The sequence below is a fragment of the Ceratosolen solmsi genome, unplaced genomic scaffold (genome assembly GCF_000503995.2).
Source record: "Ceratosolen solmsi marchali unplaced genomic scaffold, CerSol_1.0 scaffold10, whole genome shotgun sequence".
In the NCBI taxonomy this organism is placed as follows: Eukaryota; Metazoa; Arthropoda; class Insecta; order Hymenoptera; family Agaonidae; genus Ceratosolen; species Ceratosolen solmsi.
The window spans coordinates 14,846,591-14,865,377 of NW_011948412.1; the positions used below are offsets into that span (position 1 = coordinate 14,846,591).

Consider the following 18,787-nt stretch of genomic DNA (forward strand, 5'->3'; position numbering starts at 1 on the left):
AAAATCTATTTTAACTAATGTTCCAATAATTAAACATAAAAAGAATTCACTTTAATACGTAAAAATGATATTATATTGTAGATAGTGAAGATTTCAGTTGAATATATCTACAATTAATCGACATAATGAAATCAAGTTAATTTATTGCAACATTGTTTAATGTATTAAATTAATGTTTATTTTGTTTCTAAGTTCTTACTTTAACTAATACCTACTGTTTATTATTGCTTGTACTGGTGTATAAAAAAATTCTGGTGAATTAATTGTATATTAAGTCTTATGTTTTTATGTGTTTACTACATATTGTTTAATTATTTTAAGATATACGAAATTATTCTACTACAATTTATAAAATGCTATATAATTTTTTAATAATGGTGCAATTAATACCGCATTCTTTGGTTTGTATTTTATGAACATTGTTGCTTTACTTTAATAAAATAACCAATTTATCAAATTATAAAAATCAATTTATGTGCTGCTCAATAAAATATTTTTTTAATGTTTTACATTTTATTATAATCTTATGAATATACAGTATTTCACCAAGCCTGTATAGTATGAATCCAATTAGTTATTTCAATATAATAACATGACTTGTTAACGACGGTTGCTAACTTTAGACCATTCACCGGTTTCTTCATTTAATTGACCTGGGGATTTTTTATTTTCCTTACTAACATTTGTATCCTGCACTAAATCTTCTTTTCTGAAAATATAAAAAATAAATTAATTCAATTTCTAGTAAAATACTTTAAAAAGTGGCTATTATTTTAAATATATTTCTATGTTTAATATTAAGAATTAAAATTATTTTTAAAAATTACTATAATAAAACATTCTTTTTTATCAATATTTTGCTTATTAAAATTATGTATTAATATTTCTTTTAGTATAATTTACAAAACAGTAAAATAATACAGAAAGTCCTTTATTAATACTTCATTATATTTATATATTACACCTAATATGGATATACTTTTTACGCTTACAAATAAAAAAAATTTCATTTGTAGAAATATATACAGATTAATTGTTACATCTGCTTATGGGTCATTTTAAAATTAAAGTAAATTTTAAACAGAATTAAATAAATTAGGAAAGAATAAACAGGAAAATTTACTTTTCTGAATCTCTTAGAGAAGCATCTTTTGGAATCTCTTTTGATGAATTTGAGCTATTACGCCAATTTTCAACAGTTGGTCGTGATTCAGTTTGATAAAATGCTCGTCGTTCTGTCCCTCTTTCACGGTCTTCTCGACCTCGCTGGAAGTCTGGACGACGTACATCACGATTTTCATGCCACGAACTCGGAGTACTCTGTGAATTTTTAGTTTAATACTTATGATTTTATATTACTCCACATTAGAAGTCTAATTTATCTTATGTGTAAAGATATATTAAATCAAGTATTATTACATTATTACCAATTACAAACATTGAAATCATGAAACAAAAAACTTCTATTTAAATTAACGTTTCACTCATTTTCATACAGACATCTTCAAGACTGAAATATTTATATTTTCGATAATTTTGTATTTGTTTGAAATATTTTTCTAGATTCAACTAGATTTTTAATACTTTGAACAAAAAAGGTCAATTTTTAATTTTAACGGATTAGAACTCAATGAAATTTTATATTATAATTTAAACAAATCTTACAGGATATCCTTTATCAAATTTACGTTGATCTTTGTCAGCAGAGAATTCTCTGCGATCACTACTAGCCTTCCAATTCTCATCTTTTTCAGCATTTGCTTTTGAAATATTTTCTTTTGGAGCACCATCTTTTGAGCCGCGCCATGGAATATCACTTGCTATAATGAATTTAATAAATACTATGAAAACTAGATAATTGAAGTTGTACAGAAATAAAGTAAATGATAATTAAAACCTTTAAGCTCATAAATTATTCATAAAAATAAAATAAATTGAGAAGTTAATTTTTACAACAAAATAAAAACATTATTTATGCAACCTATATATAATAAATTCTAATTATAATAATTATACAGCTTTTATTTACAAATGTATTTACATTTAATATACAAGTATCATAATTTAATTTTTTTTAATATACTAGTATTAAGTGTATCAGTATAAGCACTTTATATTTTATGAATATTTTTAAAGTTTTAATTCATAATTTTGGTATTCATTCTAACACCTAAAATCAAAAATTGTAAACTTTAAAGTATATATCTTTATCTATATAATACTGATTTTAAATTAAATTAATTCAAATAATTAAATAGAAAGATAAAGAAAAATTAATTTAAAAAATAATTCATTTATTCTAAATGAAAAGTTAACACTTGATGCTGTTTTATTTTTTAGATAATTATTTAGATAATTTTTCATTTTAAAGCCTTATAATATTATCTTCATACATTATATTTATAAATACTTGATTCAAATAACTTTTCCAATTTTCTAAACTAATTTTAAAAAATCGTTTCAATTTATTACATACATTTATTTTTTATTATATTTATTATAATCTACTAATTAGAGGATAATTTTTTTTTATTACTGAAAAAATAAGTACGTTTCTTGTTCAAAAAAGAAATTTTTTAGATCAAATAAATGAAACGATTTATGAACAAAACAGTATAACGATTAGTCAGAAAAATTTTTTCTGTACAAATTTCAATATTAATTGTTTCAATATTGATTGTTATATATAAAAAATCTTGATGAGATTGATTTTATCAAATTAATAGTTCTTAAAAATTTACAATTAATATTTCATTTCGAAATTCAATATTTTTATTCTAAAATAGAAATATTTTCATTATATTAGGATCCTAATTAAATTACTTAAATTCAAATTATTTTTATTAATAATAAAAACATAATTTTAGATTCTTATTTTTTATAAGTTGATGAAACACAATATTACAAAATTAAATAAATCGTGTAAATAAATCTTTAAGATTATTATTATTATAATATACAAAAATTGTGCATTATAAGGTTGTTTAAAAAACAAATAAAATTTCACATTTCCAAAGTTAGCTAATAATTATTTATAAATGCAAAATTGCGAATAATTATGAATAAGTAATTAAATAAAAATACTAGAACTAAATTAAAAAGACTTACTCCTTTTCCTCCAATTCGTGTACTGCATAGGTCTATCCACACTTTTAATTCTTTCTTCTTCTAATTTACGTTCTATTTCTAATTCCTTTTTTCTAATTATTTCTCCTTGTTTCTCGAGTTTTGCTAAACGTTCGGCTTCCTTTGCCTCCTCCTTTGCGCGTCGAATCTTTTCTTCTTCTTCCCGTTTCGCTCTTTCTTCTTCCATACGTTTTCTTTCTTCTTCTTGACGGAGATGCAATTCTTCTAAATATTTCTTTTCAGCTGCTTCTGCTGCCTCTTTTTCCCATTGTAATTTTCGTTCGACCTTCCGTTGAAGTTTACGTTTTAATAAACGTTTGATACGTTCTTGATTTAACATAGATTCGAAATCTCGCAGCTTTTCTAAATATATACTCTTACGTTCAGCAAGAATTTTTTCAAGGAAAGTATTAGCATCAGCTTTCATTCTTGTTAAACGTTCACGAGTTGCAACAGCCTGATTACGTTCTTCTACTGCAGCTTGAATTCTTTCACACTCTTGCTGTTCCCAACGTTGTTTAGCAAGTTCCAACTTTTCTTCCATTGCTTTTTCTAGTAATGGAATTTCTTCTAATCTCTTTGCCCTTTCCAGGTAATCTACTTTTTTCTCTTGCGATTTAAGTTTTTGTTGCATCTCTTTTCTTTCTTTTTGTAATTCTTCTGCTTCACGAGCTGCTATTTGTTCCGCGTCTAATTTTTTAATTTCATCTTCATCTAATTTTTTCAAGACCTTTTGCCCATGACTTGTTTGAGAAATTTGTTGCATTTTTTCTTTCAACGTTCTATCTTTAATTTGTTGGATTTCAGATTGTTGGCGTTTACGTTCACGTTCTTCGCGTTCTTGCTCAAGACGTTTCTGTTCTGCCAGTAATTGTTGACGCAATAATTCTTCCTGACGTCGCATTTCTTCTTCTTCCCGAACAAAATTCATGTGTTCAATATATTCTTTTCGCTCTTCAATTATTTTATGTCTACCAAGAATACGCTGATGTTCCTTCACCTTTGTTTCATGATAATGATTTACCATCATAGTTCTTAATTTTTCTCGTTCCTGTTTTTTTTTGTTAGGATTTATTATATTATTTGCACGATGCAAAACAGTAGCCATATTAACTAATTGACAACGAATTTGTTCTGATGGCATGGCTTGTAATACTGGCCCATCAGGATTATCCTCTCTTTGTGCTTCAGATAAATCAACTCCAAAATGTATACATTTTTTTCCATGATCTATTCGTATTTGCATATCATTATATCGAACACAGTCAACTAACAGACGTTCCAAGTGAAAATCAGTTGTAAATTTTGCAAGTTGAAGTAATCTCATGAATTGAATAGTTTGATATACTTGTGAAATCTATAAAAGATAATTGGTGAAATATAATTTAATGAATTATTTTTTTTATAACAAAAAAAGTTATAATTATTAAGATCAATATTTTATTGTAATGTTTATCATTATTCGTTTCTAACAAATGTTCTTATATTTAATTATATATTTTACATGAAATATTGCAAAAAAAGAAATTTAAATTAATCGTTTTTTAGGAGAAAAGTAAAAATCTTGTTTGGTAATCGAAAATCAATATGCTTTAAATACATTTTCTTATTGACTTTATTAATATGTAAAATTTTCAATATTACATATAACATAAATATCAATTAAATTAGCATAAATAAGATTAATAAATTTTACTAAAATTGGTTGATAAGTTTAAATTTAAAATTGTTTGTCTTAAATACAAATTTATTTGACTTTTCATAAATGTTTAATATTGGTAATGTACTGCCATAATTTTATATTATAATAAATTTTTACTTGTAAAAACATGAACCAAATACCTGATGTACTAAACGAACAAGTGTTACATCCTGCAATGCGGGAATGTATTGAATAAGTGGACCGGTTTCATCTTGTTGTAAGCCTTGAACAACTGAATGTACTCTTTCACAAAGCTCAAGTGGATGAAATTCTATTTCTAGCCAATTATATAAATCCTGAAGTTGTGGTGAAGCTAATGCTACAACATTAAGACGTACAATGTCTTTAAGTAACAAAGCTCTAGAAGGAGGTTGTAACAATCCTAAAAGAATTGCTAACTTCTGAGCTTTTTCTTGTGGACTCTTATCAGTTTCAATAAATCGATCAAATTCAGGGTGAGCAGAGGGTAAAGGAATGGACAATGTTGCTAAAAGAACTCTATTAGCCATACGTTGTTGTTCCTCGGAAGACATATTTTTTTTCATATCACGAGAAAGTTGAAATAATTTAAACAATGCAGCTGCATGAAATAAGTAATTTCCAGCTTTCCAAAAAACCATTGCTAACTTTTGATAATAATTGGCCATTGTTTTTGGTACAGACATTTTTTTTGATAAATTCATTAATCCATGAATATCTTCAATAGCTTTGTAAGCTTCTTGCCATAATTCCATTTGAATAGCAGAGTCAAGTTGATTTAATCTTGTTTCTAAATTTAACTGCTGTGTTTCAATTTTGTTGATTGAAACATTTGATACCATTTGGGGCAATTTACTAATTTCTTCTAAATGTTTACGAAATTTTTCACATAACTTACGAAATTCCGTTTTTCGATTATATTCCAAACAAAATTGAAAAGCCATTCTAGCTATATCATGATATAATGTTTCAACATGGGCATTTGTTCTTAATAATTCAAGACACTGACAATAAGATTCCCATAAAAATTTAACCCATGGTGTTAAAATTGTTCTATCACTTCGGTCTTGTGCATCTTCTCCACTAACAGCAGATAATAAAATACTTTCAGGTGTAGCTAAATTATCAAGATCATCAATATCAATTACTGCTTGCTGACTTTGTTTCCTAGCAGCATCTGTTTTTTCTTCAGCCATTCGTAAATAACCTCGAATAACATTTTCTAAACTACCTACATTGACTGACTGAAACATGTTTCGATACTGAAAAAGACCTTCCTTTGCAATATGAGATTTTTTTAATTCCACACATAGATCTAAATATTTGAACATTATAGGCTCTAAAACTGATTCTGACCAACTGTATGTCCATTTTTTATTTCGAAACACTTCTTGTAAAGTATCTAAAGCTCTAGCTGGCTTACCAACTTCAATAAATTCTGAAAACGAAAATACATTTATGAAATAAAATTAATTTTTTTTTACATATTTGAAGTACTTGTATAAGCACCATAAAGTACAATTTCAAATTGAATAAAAATATTATAGTATATTAAAAAAGATATTTTTTGTTCTACTTTAACAATGAAGTACATTGTAAAAGTATTACAACAATACTTAAAGTAATTTTTAATTTAAAAAACGGTAAAGTGAATAATAAACTACAATCAATAATTAAAAAATATATTGGTAATTATGAGAACATAGAATATAATTGCATGCATTTTTTTATTTGAAATTGTGTAAAATATGTACATAGATTTCAACATTTATTATTATTAAAATTTAGAAAATCAGAATACTTAGTAATTATTGAATTGATTTAATATGTTAAATACTAAATTTTTATTTCGTTAATAATTGTAAATAAAACAATAAAATTAAACTTAATGTTACTATTGAATAATAGACTTCACTGAAAAATTTTTTTATAAATATCGCAGAACATATTAAAATATTATATTATTAAACTTATAATAATTAGCTTTTCTAAAAATATTTGTGACATTTGCATTAAATTTTATTAAATTAAATGATTTTAATAATTTTTATTAACTTTTCAAAAATCAGTATTTACACAAATACATCCATATTTCATATAAAATTATAAGGCAGATTTAATTTCAATAATTAAATATTTGTTAAATTCAACAAAAATGAAATTATTATATTTATAATATTTTATATACCATAAATATAATAAATTCTAATTTTAAATTACACAGATATAACATTCAATGTTAAAAAATAAATAATGAATTTACGGCTAATATGCGAAAAGAAACTTTTAGCAAATATCTATATTTTTTAAATTTAATAAAATTAAAAATGATATTTATTTTTACTAGTTCTAATTAAAATATTACAAAAATTATAATAAAAATTTCTGTAGAATAAATTATAAATACAATTATCATTTTACAATTAAAACAAAATTAGAAAGTATTTTTCAATTATAATTTAAATACAGACAAAACTTTAATATAAGAATTTTCTTAACATATATGAATTATTATTTACAATAAGTAGTAATTATTATATTTTATTTACAAAATAATTTATAAAATTAAAAATTAATAAATATGATAATAGCAACAATAAGCGTCTTATATGAAAAGAAAATGTTTTTAGGAACAAAATATGTTATTTATTAAATATTTTAATTATTGTATAAAAAGTCATGTATTCATTAAAAACAAATTATTCATATATAATTAAATAATATATTGAATAATATCTTCATCAATATATACCAAGAATTTCATTTAAAATAAATTTGAAAACTATTGATACTTACAACAAATTTGTGTAAATTTCTACCTAAAAGTACTTTTATAACTTATATTGAATAACTATTTTATTAAAATATTAAGTTTTTAAATTTAATTGGATATATATACATAAATGCATGACATTGTATTTTAAAAATTGTATTATATATACAATGTATATAAAATAATTTAAAAAGTAGAATATTCATCATAATCTAACATACATGTATTTAATCTATAAAAATATAAATGTTAACTCTTATCTTAAATATTAAAAAATAAATAAAATAAAAACAAGCTGCTACTATAATAAAATTACAAATTTACTATTATAATTAATTAAAATACTAAAGTTAAAATTAAAAACGAAAAATATAAATAATAATATTAAATATATATATTGTTTGAATATCTGTATGTACGAATGCAGATTTAACTTAAATTTTAATAGTTCCAATGTAGATACTAAATTTTACATACCATTAGCTCGTTTTAAAGCATTTTCAGGTCTTTGGACATATCTTGCCATTTTAGAAAAAATAAATTAAATTGTCAAATAAAAACAGCAGTCACTTTCTATAATAAAAGTTCATTGTTATTTCAAATCAAAATTAGAATTCATTAAATTACCCACATACAATAAGATATAAAATTGATGAATCGTTTACCTTTGCGTATAAATAATATTAAAATGTCTCGTGGCGAACTCCTACACTCCCTGAACTTACAATTCCATGAGAAATAAGATTATATACCAACTAGAGTAGAGACAAAATATAAAATAATATAGAAACAGCGGTAATAAAAGTCTTGACACGAAATTAGTTACACACAAGAATATACGCTTATAAGTATGTCCTCAAATATTGAAAATGCATTATTTAAGTCATGCGCAATATAAATATGAAAATCGTTAATTGTTTTATATTATATTTTTAAACAATATAGTATATTAGTTATAAAAAAATTACACACTAGATTAATAAACTAATTTTTGTATTATTTTTAATATCATATTTTAATAGATATTACCAAAAATATATTTTTAATGTACATATATCATAACTAAAACTAAACGAAAACTATTTTATTATAATTTAGGAAAACTATTCAAATAAATAATTCATTCATTATTGCAATATAGTGACACAGTATATTAAAAATAGCAATAATATATTTGTATTTTTAATTGGTTTTTAATAAACTTGAAATTGTGTAAAATTTATAAAATTTGTTTAAAAATTAATATTACTTATCAAAATAATATAATTTTATCAATGTAATAAGATGTTATATTAAAAATGAAGAATTTGTAAGCACTTATAAACAAATATAAAATAAATAAATGACATCATTCGTTAAAAACAAAGATAAAATATAACAATGACAATTTTCTGTGTAAAATAAATTCACAAATTTAGTACTTAAAATATAGTGAATATAAAAAAATTTAATCTTATACCACTAATATATAATTTTCAGAATTATTTGAATTTACAATAAATTAAGGGATATTATGACAAAGAACTTTATTCGAAAATAATATAAATATCAAAAAATTGTCCGAATAATTTTTATTTCTTTAATTTCTTCAATTTTTATATTTGAAACTATTGTCGCGAAAACTGATAGTTTTTTCAACATTAATTGTAATTTTCTAAGTCCAAAACGGACAATAAAACAGTGAAATTTCATTATATATGATTAAAAATATATTAAAATCTTCTTAATATAAATTTCATTATTAATATTATTCAAAACTGTCAAAACTTTTATTTTCACCAATTGAAATTTATTATTAAAATTGCATAGTTCTAACTGAGCATAAGATAAAAGAAAGAGATAAGAGTGATTCCAAACAGAGCATACTCAATGACGATTATGAAATTTTTTAAGCTCATTCACCAACAACGGTAATACATCCAGATATTCTCAAAAATACTTGTTTTCCATTGTATATCTAATCAAGGTCCTGTACCAAAATCTCTTAATGACACAATTTGTTTCATAACTCCTTAATTTAAACAAAAATATCGACTAACCCTTTTCAAATAAGTTGACTCCTTTCTGTGTCTTCCCCAAAATTTCATGTACTCTTTAATTAAGTTACCTTTTTCATATAATATTTTAGTGTTAATAAATCTATTCAATAATTATTCTTTTAATGAGTACCACATTTTCTTTTTGATCTAGTTCACATTTGATCACATTCTTATTGATCTAGTTATAGACTAAATATAAAATAAATTTCATTTTAGTTGTGAATATAAACTACACTACTTATTCCATTTTTTTTTCTTTTATGTGAAATCTTTTTTCCTTATTAGTATATATAAATTTTGAATTATTTTATGGGAAGCACAAGGAAAGACCTTTATTGCAGAAAGAAAAAATTTGGTTAAAGATTACTTTTATAAAAAAATATATTTCTTACAGAGATTATATTTGATAGAATAACAAATAAAATTTGATTTTCAAATATTTTTAAAATTATAAAAATGATTTTTCTTAATATCTGTTTTAGCAAATGCATAACAAAATTGAAAAATTAATCGACTAATAATTTACTATTTTACCCACATTTTTTGGTGGTGTGTGTTTAACAAAATTATATACAATAATTATAGTCTATATACCAGAACATTAAAAGTAATTGTATTTAAGCATGCAATACCTATAAATAGTTCAAATTGTTATTAGTTCATTTATAAAATTTTAGCATAAATTTTGAAAATAAATTTAATCTATCAAAATATATAAATATTTTAATCATTTTTCAAAACTCAGTAATATAATTAATTTTACTTACTACTTTATAAAAACACAACTCTTTTTAATTTAAACGTTATACTATGATATATTTTTGGTAAAAATATTTCTTATTAAAGATTTCTTATGATAGATCGATAAAATACTTAATTAATATACTCTACGAAAATATATTTTAAAAACTCCATTTTTATTAAAAACCAAGCATTTTTTCAAGTAAATAAATAGAATAGAAACATTGATTAGAGACAAACTTATGCAAATGGATTTCAATATAGTTATCTTACAAATAATTATACCTAATAAATCATCTAACATGAAGACTTATTCAAATATTTTAATCTAAAATTTTAAAACAGATGGATAGATTTACCGAATTTTGTATAAAAAATACTAACTTATTTTACTTTTATACAATGTCATATATATATATATATATATATAAATTACTAAAAAAACTTAATTTTTCTATCTTATAAATCATTTTTTAAATGATATAAAATTAACAAAATTATATTATTTATTACATTTATTTAAAGTAAACATTAAAATTAATCATAAAATCTAGAAAAGTAATTTGAAGTTAAGAGAGCTTTTTTTCTAATCGTATATTTTCAATGATTGCCTAATATTTCGTAGCCATAGATCCAGCTGGATTTTAATTTCAACACGCATGAGCCAAATTAATCACCGTATATCTATAGTGACACTTCTGATTGGTTTTTCTTTACTAAACATATCGCCGATTACTTTTTCGTTTTCTTTCAATAAATGTTTACATTTAATCAAAATAGATGTCAACTTTCAATTTATTTATTAATTAGATATTTTAATGTATAAATAGAAAAATATTGCAATTAGATTCTTTTTCAATTTAGATATATATTTAAATTTGTATTAATATGATAAAAGATATCGACAAATTTTTAAGTGATTTAGAAAAAGGAGAATTAGAAGTAAGTTTGGAGTTTTTAATTTAATTGGATTTTATATATTTATAATTTTTATTCTATATACCCTATAAATAATATGCTGGATATGAAAATAATACTATTTTGGTTAGGTTTTCTTTTAACGTCACTTAGCATTAGGACGATATGTTTTGAAAATAAAATTTCATTTAGAATATAACTTTATATTTTTAATAATAAAGCAGAATTATAATATTTATATTTGAACTGTATTAATAATATATGTATATTTCATTGTTACTGTTTAAAAAAAAAAAAAAAAAAAAAAAACAAAACATTTTTAGTTAAGAAATCGTATAAAAAGTATTTAAAAATAAAATCAAATTTATAATCTTTGTGTTTATCAATTTTCCTATAATTAAAAATATATTGAAATTTTATATTATATTAACATATGTAAAGAATATTAAAATTTTAGAAATTCATGGTGTTAACTTTTTCATAAATTTTATTCGATTATTGTTCAAATCATGATTTTTTATTGAATAATATATTTTGATATAGTCCCTGTTTATGTCATGTATTGAGATTATGCAGTTTGAATTTTTATTTTAGAATTAAATATGTATTTATAAATAAAATCTGTTATAGCAATAAAAATTTTATATTTAAAAAATTATTTTAATAATTATATAATTAAATTGTAAATATAACAATATAGATAGATATTATTTAGGTAATAATATAATATAATATAGATTGTAAAAGATTGTAATATAAAAACCTAATGTTCCATTATTAACAAATACTTTTAAAAGTTATAATTATAATTCTCAATAAATAAATTTAAATGTATTATTTTAATATAAATATACTTATAATTATGGATTTATAAAAATTCATTATTTATCATACATGATTCAAAATTATTTAATATATCAACATGTAATGATTTGTATTATAACTTATGTATATTAAAGCAATTCCTAATAATCTTAATACTTACGACACTGTTGAAATATTTGTACTAAAAATATTATATAAAACTTATGAAAAATATAATTGTACAAAAAAGAAATGTTTTATTAAAAATCTAAATTAAATGCTATTGAACTACTATATATTAAATATATATTACATAACTCTTATTTGCATTATTATTTGTTATGACGTAAGATTTATGTTTATCATTTAAAGCTGAAGTATTCAAAGTGCTCTTCGTGTAATAAATTTTCTTTTCAAAACAAAGTAAATTATTAATAGAAAAAATTAACTCAGTATATGTTCCTGTTAATTAAATATAATTATATCATACTACGATATAATCATTTAGATTAAAAATATGTGTATACAATGTTTATATAATTAAAAATATTTACAGTGTGAATTTCAATCTGATAGTGTTGTCTTTTATTTCTTTTATGACATCTGTTACTATCTTACACCACCAGATATTAAAAGATTCATTCTTATCATTTTATGCTTTATTATTATTTTATATAAATGCCATATATATTTAAAACTTAATTATTTATAAATTAGAGTGTTGTAATCATTTTGTAATTGAATAGTACAATAATTATTTTAGATATTACTTTAAAATATAATTTGCTTTTATTAAGTCATGTAGAAAACCTTATTCTCTGAAGAATAATACAATTTTTCTTAAACTTGCTTATTTTCTATTGACTAATATAAATTCAGTTTTATGTGAAAATCTACAAACTTTATGATCATAAAAATTAATCTGTCTTGACTCACCATCAAAGTAATGACTTGCTTCAATTAATTTGTTTTATATTAAAATTATATATTGAAACCTCTTTTTATATTATGTTTTTATCGTTTAAAAGTTATTACAAATTTCTGTGTAAGAATTTATTAATATAATGTTCCTATATAGATAAACTTATTAAAAATAAAAAATATATTGAAAGTATATTATAATATTGTAACTGAAGTGGATATTGCAAATAGATGAAAACTGATCAAAATTATGTAACTGACTTGACTAAAAATAATTAAAATATTAGAAAGGCTTTGTACATAAAATTTAAATTTGAAACATGTTTTGATTTAGCACCTTAAATTACTTAATTCACTAATAAATTGAAGACTATTAAGATGGTTTAAAATACTTATGATCATACACATTTCTTGAGAATATATGATTTAGATAGCTATTTCCTAAATTATCTAAACTGCTGAAAAGTAGCAACTCATAATTACTTTATCAACTATGTTAGTTTATTATAGTTGTATGAGAATTAAATTATAGTTTAAATGTTTAAATATTCTTTAGTTATGAAAATTACTAATATAAATATTCAATATTTTATTTAATACAAAATATTTCTAACAAGATGTATGATTTAGCATATTTATAAAAAAAACTTCAGTTATTACAAATATGTTTATTTAATGATGTTTTGTTTTATAATCTTCATTGTTGTACATTATAATTTACATTATATTACATTAAAATACATTTTAAATAAATAAATAACAGTATTAAAATAAATATCATATGTATCTTCAAACAATGATTAACAAAGTGTCTAAAATTATACTTTTTTCACAGACTGCAGATGGACTGCCCCATTCTCAGATGTACTCCCAATTACTTGCTATATATCTATTTCAAAATGAATTGTAAGTGTATCCAAATTTCTATTAATAAAAGTGTCAATTTAAAAAGAAAGATCTTAAATTACTCCTTCAAAATAAAGTTTTGCACAAAGAAAATTATATAAATAAAGAAATTGGAGGAATAATAATTAATAAGTTTTTATAAATATGATACGAAATAAATATGTATTTGAATGTACAGTATAATATGTATATTATAAAAATCATATTTCTTTTTTCAATATTTTTTTATCTAATTATTGCTGTAATTTTGAGAGTTATTTAAGGTATTTTGAGAATTAAACAAAAATTTAATAAGCCAAATCTATGTACAATACATTTATTTTAATTATATTAATTTTAAATTTTTATTTTATTAATTTTAAATATCAATCTGTTAATTAATTTTTTAATTAAAAAATATAAATTATATTGTCGAAGAAAAATAATATATTAAATGGTTTAAAAATTAAAAAATTCAACTCATTTAAAAGACTATTAAAAAGCAGAGTTATTAATGCAATATAACATGCAAATTTAACCAAAATTAAAATAGCATTTTTTATTATTAATTAGCCCATTTATCTTTATATTTAATTTATGATTTTAATAACAATAATGTAAGTGCTAATAAACTCACATATTTACTTCTGAACATTCTTTAAAAAATAAGATCTATATTGAATTATCTGCTTTAACTAAAAAATTTTAAATTAAAATGTAATGTATAAAGTAATATTTTTATTAAAATTTTTATAAAACTACTTATAAATTTGTGAATAATTAATCAAATTTATTCATGTTTCACTATATTTTAAAAACATTGCTAAAACAATAGTCAATAGATCATTTCAAAATTAAAAATAAAAGTTTTACTGAAAAGAATATAAATCTCATGTTATATTTCGATTTGAAATTTATATACTTAAACAAATTTTTTAAATTTGTGTCATTTTTGAATATGTAAAAGATGTAATTTTTTAAGTTACTTTTATATTAAAAAAGTAATTAAACCGACATTGTGAAAAATATATTCATTGCGCAAGTGGAACTAAAATTGAATTTAAACAGTTTTTAATGATTGTAGATGTTACGCTAAATATTTATGGAAAAGAATTCCAATAAATATAAAAAATAGTTGTTCTGATGTAAGAAGTATTTGGACTGTAGCACAAAAAATGTGGCAACGTGATTGGCCTGCAGTTCATATTGCTTTAAATGTTGAATGGAATAAGAATGTAGCAGACATAATGAATGCATTAAAAGGTAAATTTTTTTTCCCCTGAACAATGATACTAGATATATGGAATAATATAAATATTAGTAAAAAAATAAGATGCATTAATTATACTTATAGATGTATAAATTATTTTATATTTAAGGGGATAACTTAAATCATTTTAATTATTTTATTCTAATTTTTTCATAAATAAAAGATAAATTTATTAGTATTTTTGATGAGATATATTATATTAATTGTATTAACATTCCTAAATGAATGTTAGTGCATTCCATTTAATAGTGCACGCTATTCATTTTGTAATAAAAAAATTAACACGAAAAAAACATTGCGCTGCCAAATAATAGAATAAAATCTTGTTTATCTGGCATCATTTTCAATTGATAAATTGAAAACAATAACGATATAATCATTTACAATTACAAAAATTTAAATCTTATATTAAAATATATTATGTTTTAAATGTAGAAGCTTCTACTAAATTTTAGAGAAAAGCTCTGCCATGCAATGGAGAACTCCAAATTTATTATTTCAATTCTTCAATATTATTCAATTTCATTATTTAGTTTAGTATAAAAAATAAATACCAAATATATTAATTTGGTATAACAATCTTGTTTTAGTGTATTTTTTCTTCTATGGTACTTAAATTACGTACGGGATTTTTGTGGTTATAACTTTATGAATTAATATACTTTAAAATTGATTTTTTTTAATTAATTTGAATGAACCTGTTAACTCTGTTTTAAAAAAAGAAGAACCAATGACAGTCATCATGATTGGTATATGCCGTTCAGATTATTCGTTATTAGAACGAAAACCAGATTATGATTTTCGTGATAAAAACAGTATTATTTTCCACCTTATTTATTCCACCACATTATCACCATAAGGGTGATCATTATTATTTAAATATATCTTCATATTAACAAACTTAATATAATTATGTTTTATCTCTAATATTCTAGTACATTGATGAATGCTGGAAATATAAACTTATATAAATTTATATAAAATTATGATTTAATACTTCATTTTCTTCAGGATGATAATTGTTGTACATACATACCAAATATAAATATTTAAGTTTATGAACTAGTACATGTATTGTGGCTTAAATTATTGAGTACTGAAGTGCTGACTTAATGTATCAAAACATTTGTCTAAAGCAGAGAATGAGAAAAATTGATTAAGAAACTAGAGGTATGAATTTATTTTAAAAATAGCAAAATAATATCAGAGCTTGAAGTTATATCATAAATTGTTCTATAGTAATTTATGCAAAACTAATATTCAAAATATTTTAAGTACTATCATATTACAAATTATTTGAATTAAAGAATTCAGAAATAGATTAATTTACAAATTAAATAAAAAATCTGAGATAAACTGAAACAAAGATAAATTTGTATATTAAAAAGATATTTATGTTATTATTTTAAACTATTTTATATCGCCATATTTTATGTAACGAGACTGACTTTTTTGTAATATATATAAGTAAACAATTTGTAAAAGATAACCATAACATCGAAATGTGCCATAATTGAAAAGGAGAAAATTCTAAAGAAAATTTTAATTATTACATTGAAAAATATGAAGAATGTGATAATTTAAAAACTTGTATACTCTAAATAAGACAAAATGCTATGACCGCTTATATAAAAACAAATAATTCTTATCAGGGTTAAAAAGGCCATCTACAATATCTTAAATCGTTAACACAAGAATAAATTCTTAGCAAAAACGATGAATCTATATATTCTAATAAGAATATAAATGTAACAAAAAAGCTAATAATTAAGAACTGAAACTACTACATGCATATGAAAATTAATTCTTTTATACTTGTAATCTATTAATTCAGTTCTATAAATTCGAAGATGAATTTGAGAATTGCAACAGTAATTATACAGTTAACAAATAAACAGATTCTTATGACCAAACAAATTTATCCTGTTACAATAAAAACTATTATGCGATCTATAATTTTAATGTTATCCTAAAATCCGAAAAAAGAATAGGAATTTATAAAAATCAAGCTACGATGTAATTCAATCGATGAAAACGGATAAATAATTAATGAAAGTAAATTTTGAAATAAATTAAAAAGATTTTCACACAATTATGCAATTTAAATAAATTTGAATAATGTCAAATGCATCTAAGATAATTCTGCAAAAATAACAGTTCACATAAGGAAGATTAATAATATGCATAATTATGAGCAATAATATTAAATGATGTATTAACAAATAACTAAGCATCGTTCATGGGATAACCGGTAAATGTATAATATATGAAACGAGTAAAATAATTTTAATATTTATTTTTTTACCAAATTACGAATTGAAAGCTAAAAAAATACATGAAATTATTTTTATATTTATTTTCTCATTAATGATTCAGTTTTAAGAGGTAAATAATAAATTCTATATTTTTAATCAATAAAATGCTTCAATTAAACGATGAAAATTTTACTCGATCTGTAAAAAGTTTATTTCCTTAATGTATTTATCAATATTGCTGTAATAAAAAGTGTATATGCTTTCAGAGCGAATTCGAGAACGTGCTATTATTCTTATTAGTGAAGCTTATTCATCCCTTGATATTACTACACTTGCAAAAATGATTGGACTATCGCCAGAAGAATCTCGAAAAATAGCCATAGAAAAAGGTTGGCATGTTGTTGGAACAATAATAAAGCCACATAAAATTTATAAACAACAGACGTCGTCTACTGTAGAAGCAATAACTGAAGAACAATTATATAAATTAACACAGTTTGTATCTTTTTTAGAAAATTAAATTCAAAATTAAGGCCTAAAAATCTTTCTTTATGACATATCATTAATTTATGTAAATAAAAATAATTGTTATATTTCATAATTTCGTCCTTTTGTTTTGAAATAAAAAATGTTTGTATACTTTGTTGGTTTTAATAATTATATGATTAATAAAATAATGTTCTTATTCTTTAGAAAATAAATACTTATTTTAGGTTTAAACAAATATTTTATATTTATTTAAAGTATTTTTAAAATATATAAAATGCATTAATGAAATATTTTAGAATCATTAAAAATTTTTAATTTCGATAAAGATTATTACTTCTCAAAATACTGCTCGTTATTATTTGGAATAATAGACATCTGTATCATTAAAAATTTTAAATTTAAAATAAATTACTAAGTATATTAATGAATGAAATAAAATTTGAATGATACTTCATAGAAGAAATATTTTTATTTTAATAATTGTGTAAATTTAATCAAATGAATAAAACTGAATAGTATTTAATATTAATTTATATATATTAATAAAAAAGTCATTAAATTTCATTGTCAAGTTATATAAAATAATTAGACCTTATGATATAAAAATATTTATTGTTAAGATACTTTTTTTTAATATAATGTAAAACAATATCACTGACTTTCTTGCATAGCTACAGAACATTTAACTTACACAAATAATGATATTCACTTTATGGTTTAGATGTATTACAAATTTACCAAATAGCGATTATTGAAGCCATCAATCAATGACAATATAAGACAAAATTTTAATTCTGAGAAAAAGTTAATGGTTTCAACCGTAAATAAAAAATCATTGCGATTTTGGTGAAGGATATCAAATTTAAATTTCTGAACTTTCTTTTT

At 21.3% G+C, this 18,787-nt stretch overlaps 2 protein-coding genes across 2 annotated transcripts; one reads left to right on the plus strand and one right to left on the minus strand.

The window, feature by feature from the left end:
- Nucleotides 1-476: 476 nt before the first annotated feature.
- On the minus strand, nt 477-8,152 carry eIF3a (eukaryotic translation initiation factor 3 subunit A). The gene is made up of 6 exons (XM_011497352.1): nt 8,058-8,152; nt 4,969-6,245; nt 3,109-4,483; nt 1,666-1,820; nt 1,124-1,320; nt 477-709 (listed from the first exon to the last, which is right to left on the minus strand). The coding sequence occupies exons 1-6, from the start codon at nt 8,104-8,106 to the stop codon at nt 601-603; spliced, it is 3,162 nt and encodes a 1,053-aa protein (XP_011495654.1). The 5' UTR covers nt 8,107-8,152; the 3' UTR covers nt 477-600.
- Nucleotides 8,153-11,224: 3,072 nt separating this feature from the next.
- CSN8 (COP9 signalosome subunit 8) lies at nt 11,225-17,946 on the plus strand. Its single transcript, XM_011497341.1, has 4 exons — nt 11,225-11,302; nt 13,839-13,909; nt 14,973-15,151; nt 17,680-17,946. Exons 1-4 carry the CDS (start codon nt 11,249-11,251, stop codon nt 17,931-17,933), a joined length of 558 nt encoding a protein of 185 aa, XP_011495643.1. The 5' UTR covers nt 11,225-11,248; the 3' UTR covers nt 17,934-17,946.
- The last annotated feature ends 841 nt before the right edge of the window (nt 17,947-18,787 follow it).

Excerpts from the sequence above, each read along its gene's own strand:
- eIF3a (XM_011497352.1), bottom strand. The coding sequence starts at position 8,106 with ATGGCAAGATATGTCCAAAGACCTGAAAATGCTTTAAAACGAGCTAAT. Across the intron at positions 6,246-8,057 it reads TGCTTTAAAACGAGCTAATG|AATTTATTGAAGTTGGTAAG; the intron begins GTATGTAAAATT and ends TTTCGTTTTCAG. Across the intron at positions 710-1,123 it reads TCTCTAAGAGATTCAGAAAA|AAAAGAAGATTTAGTGCAGG; the intron begins GTAAATTTTCCT and ends TTATATTTTCAG.
- CSN8 (XM_011497341.1), top strand. The coding sequence starts at position 11,249 with ATGATAAAAGATATCGACAAATTTTTAAGTGATTTAGAAAAAGGAGAA. Across the intron at positions 11,303-13,838 it reads TAGAAAAAGGAGAATTAGAA|ACTGCAGATGGACTGCCCCA; the intron begins GTAAGTTTGGAG and ends CTTTTTTCACAG. Across the intron at positions 15,152-17,679 it reads CATAATGAATGCATTAAAAG|AGCGAATTCGAGAACGTGCT; the intron begins GTAAATTTTTTT and ends ATATGCTTTCAG.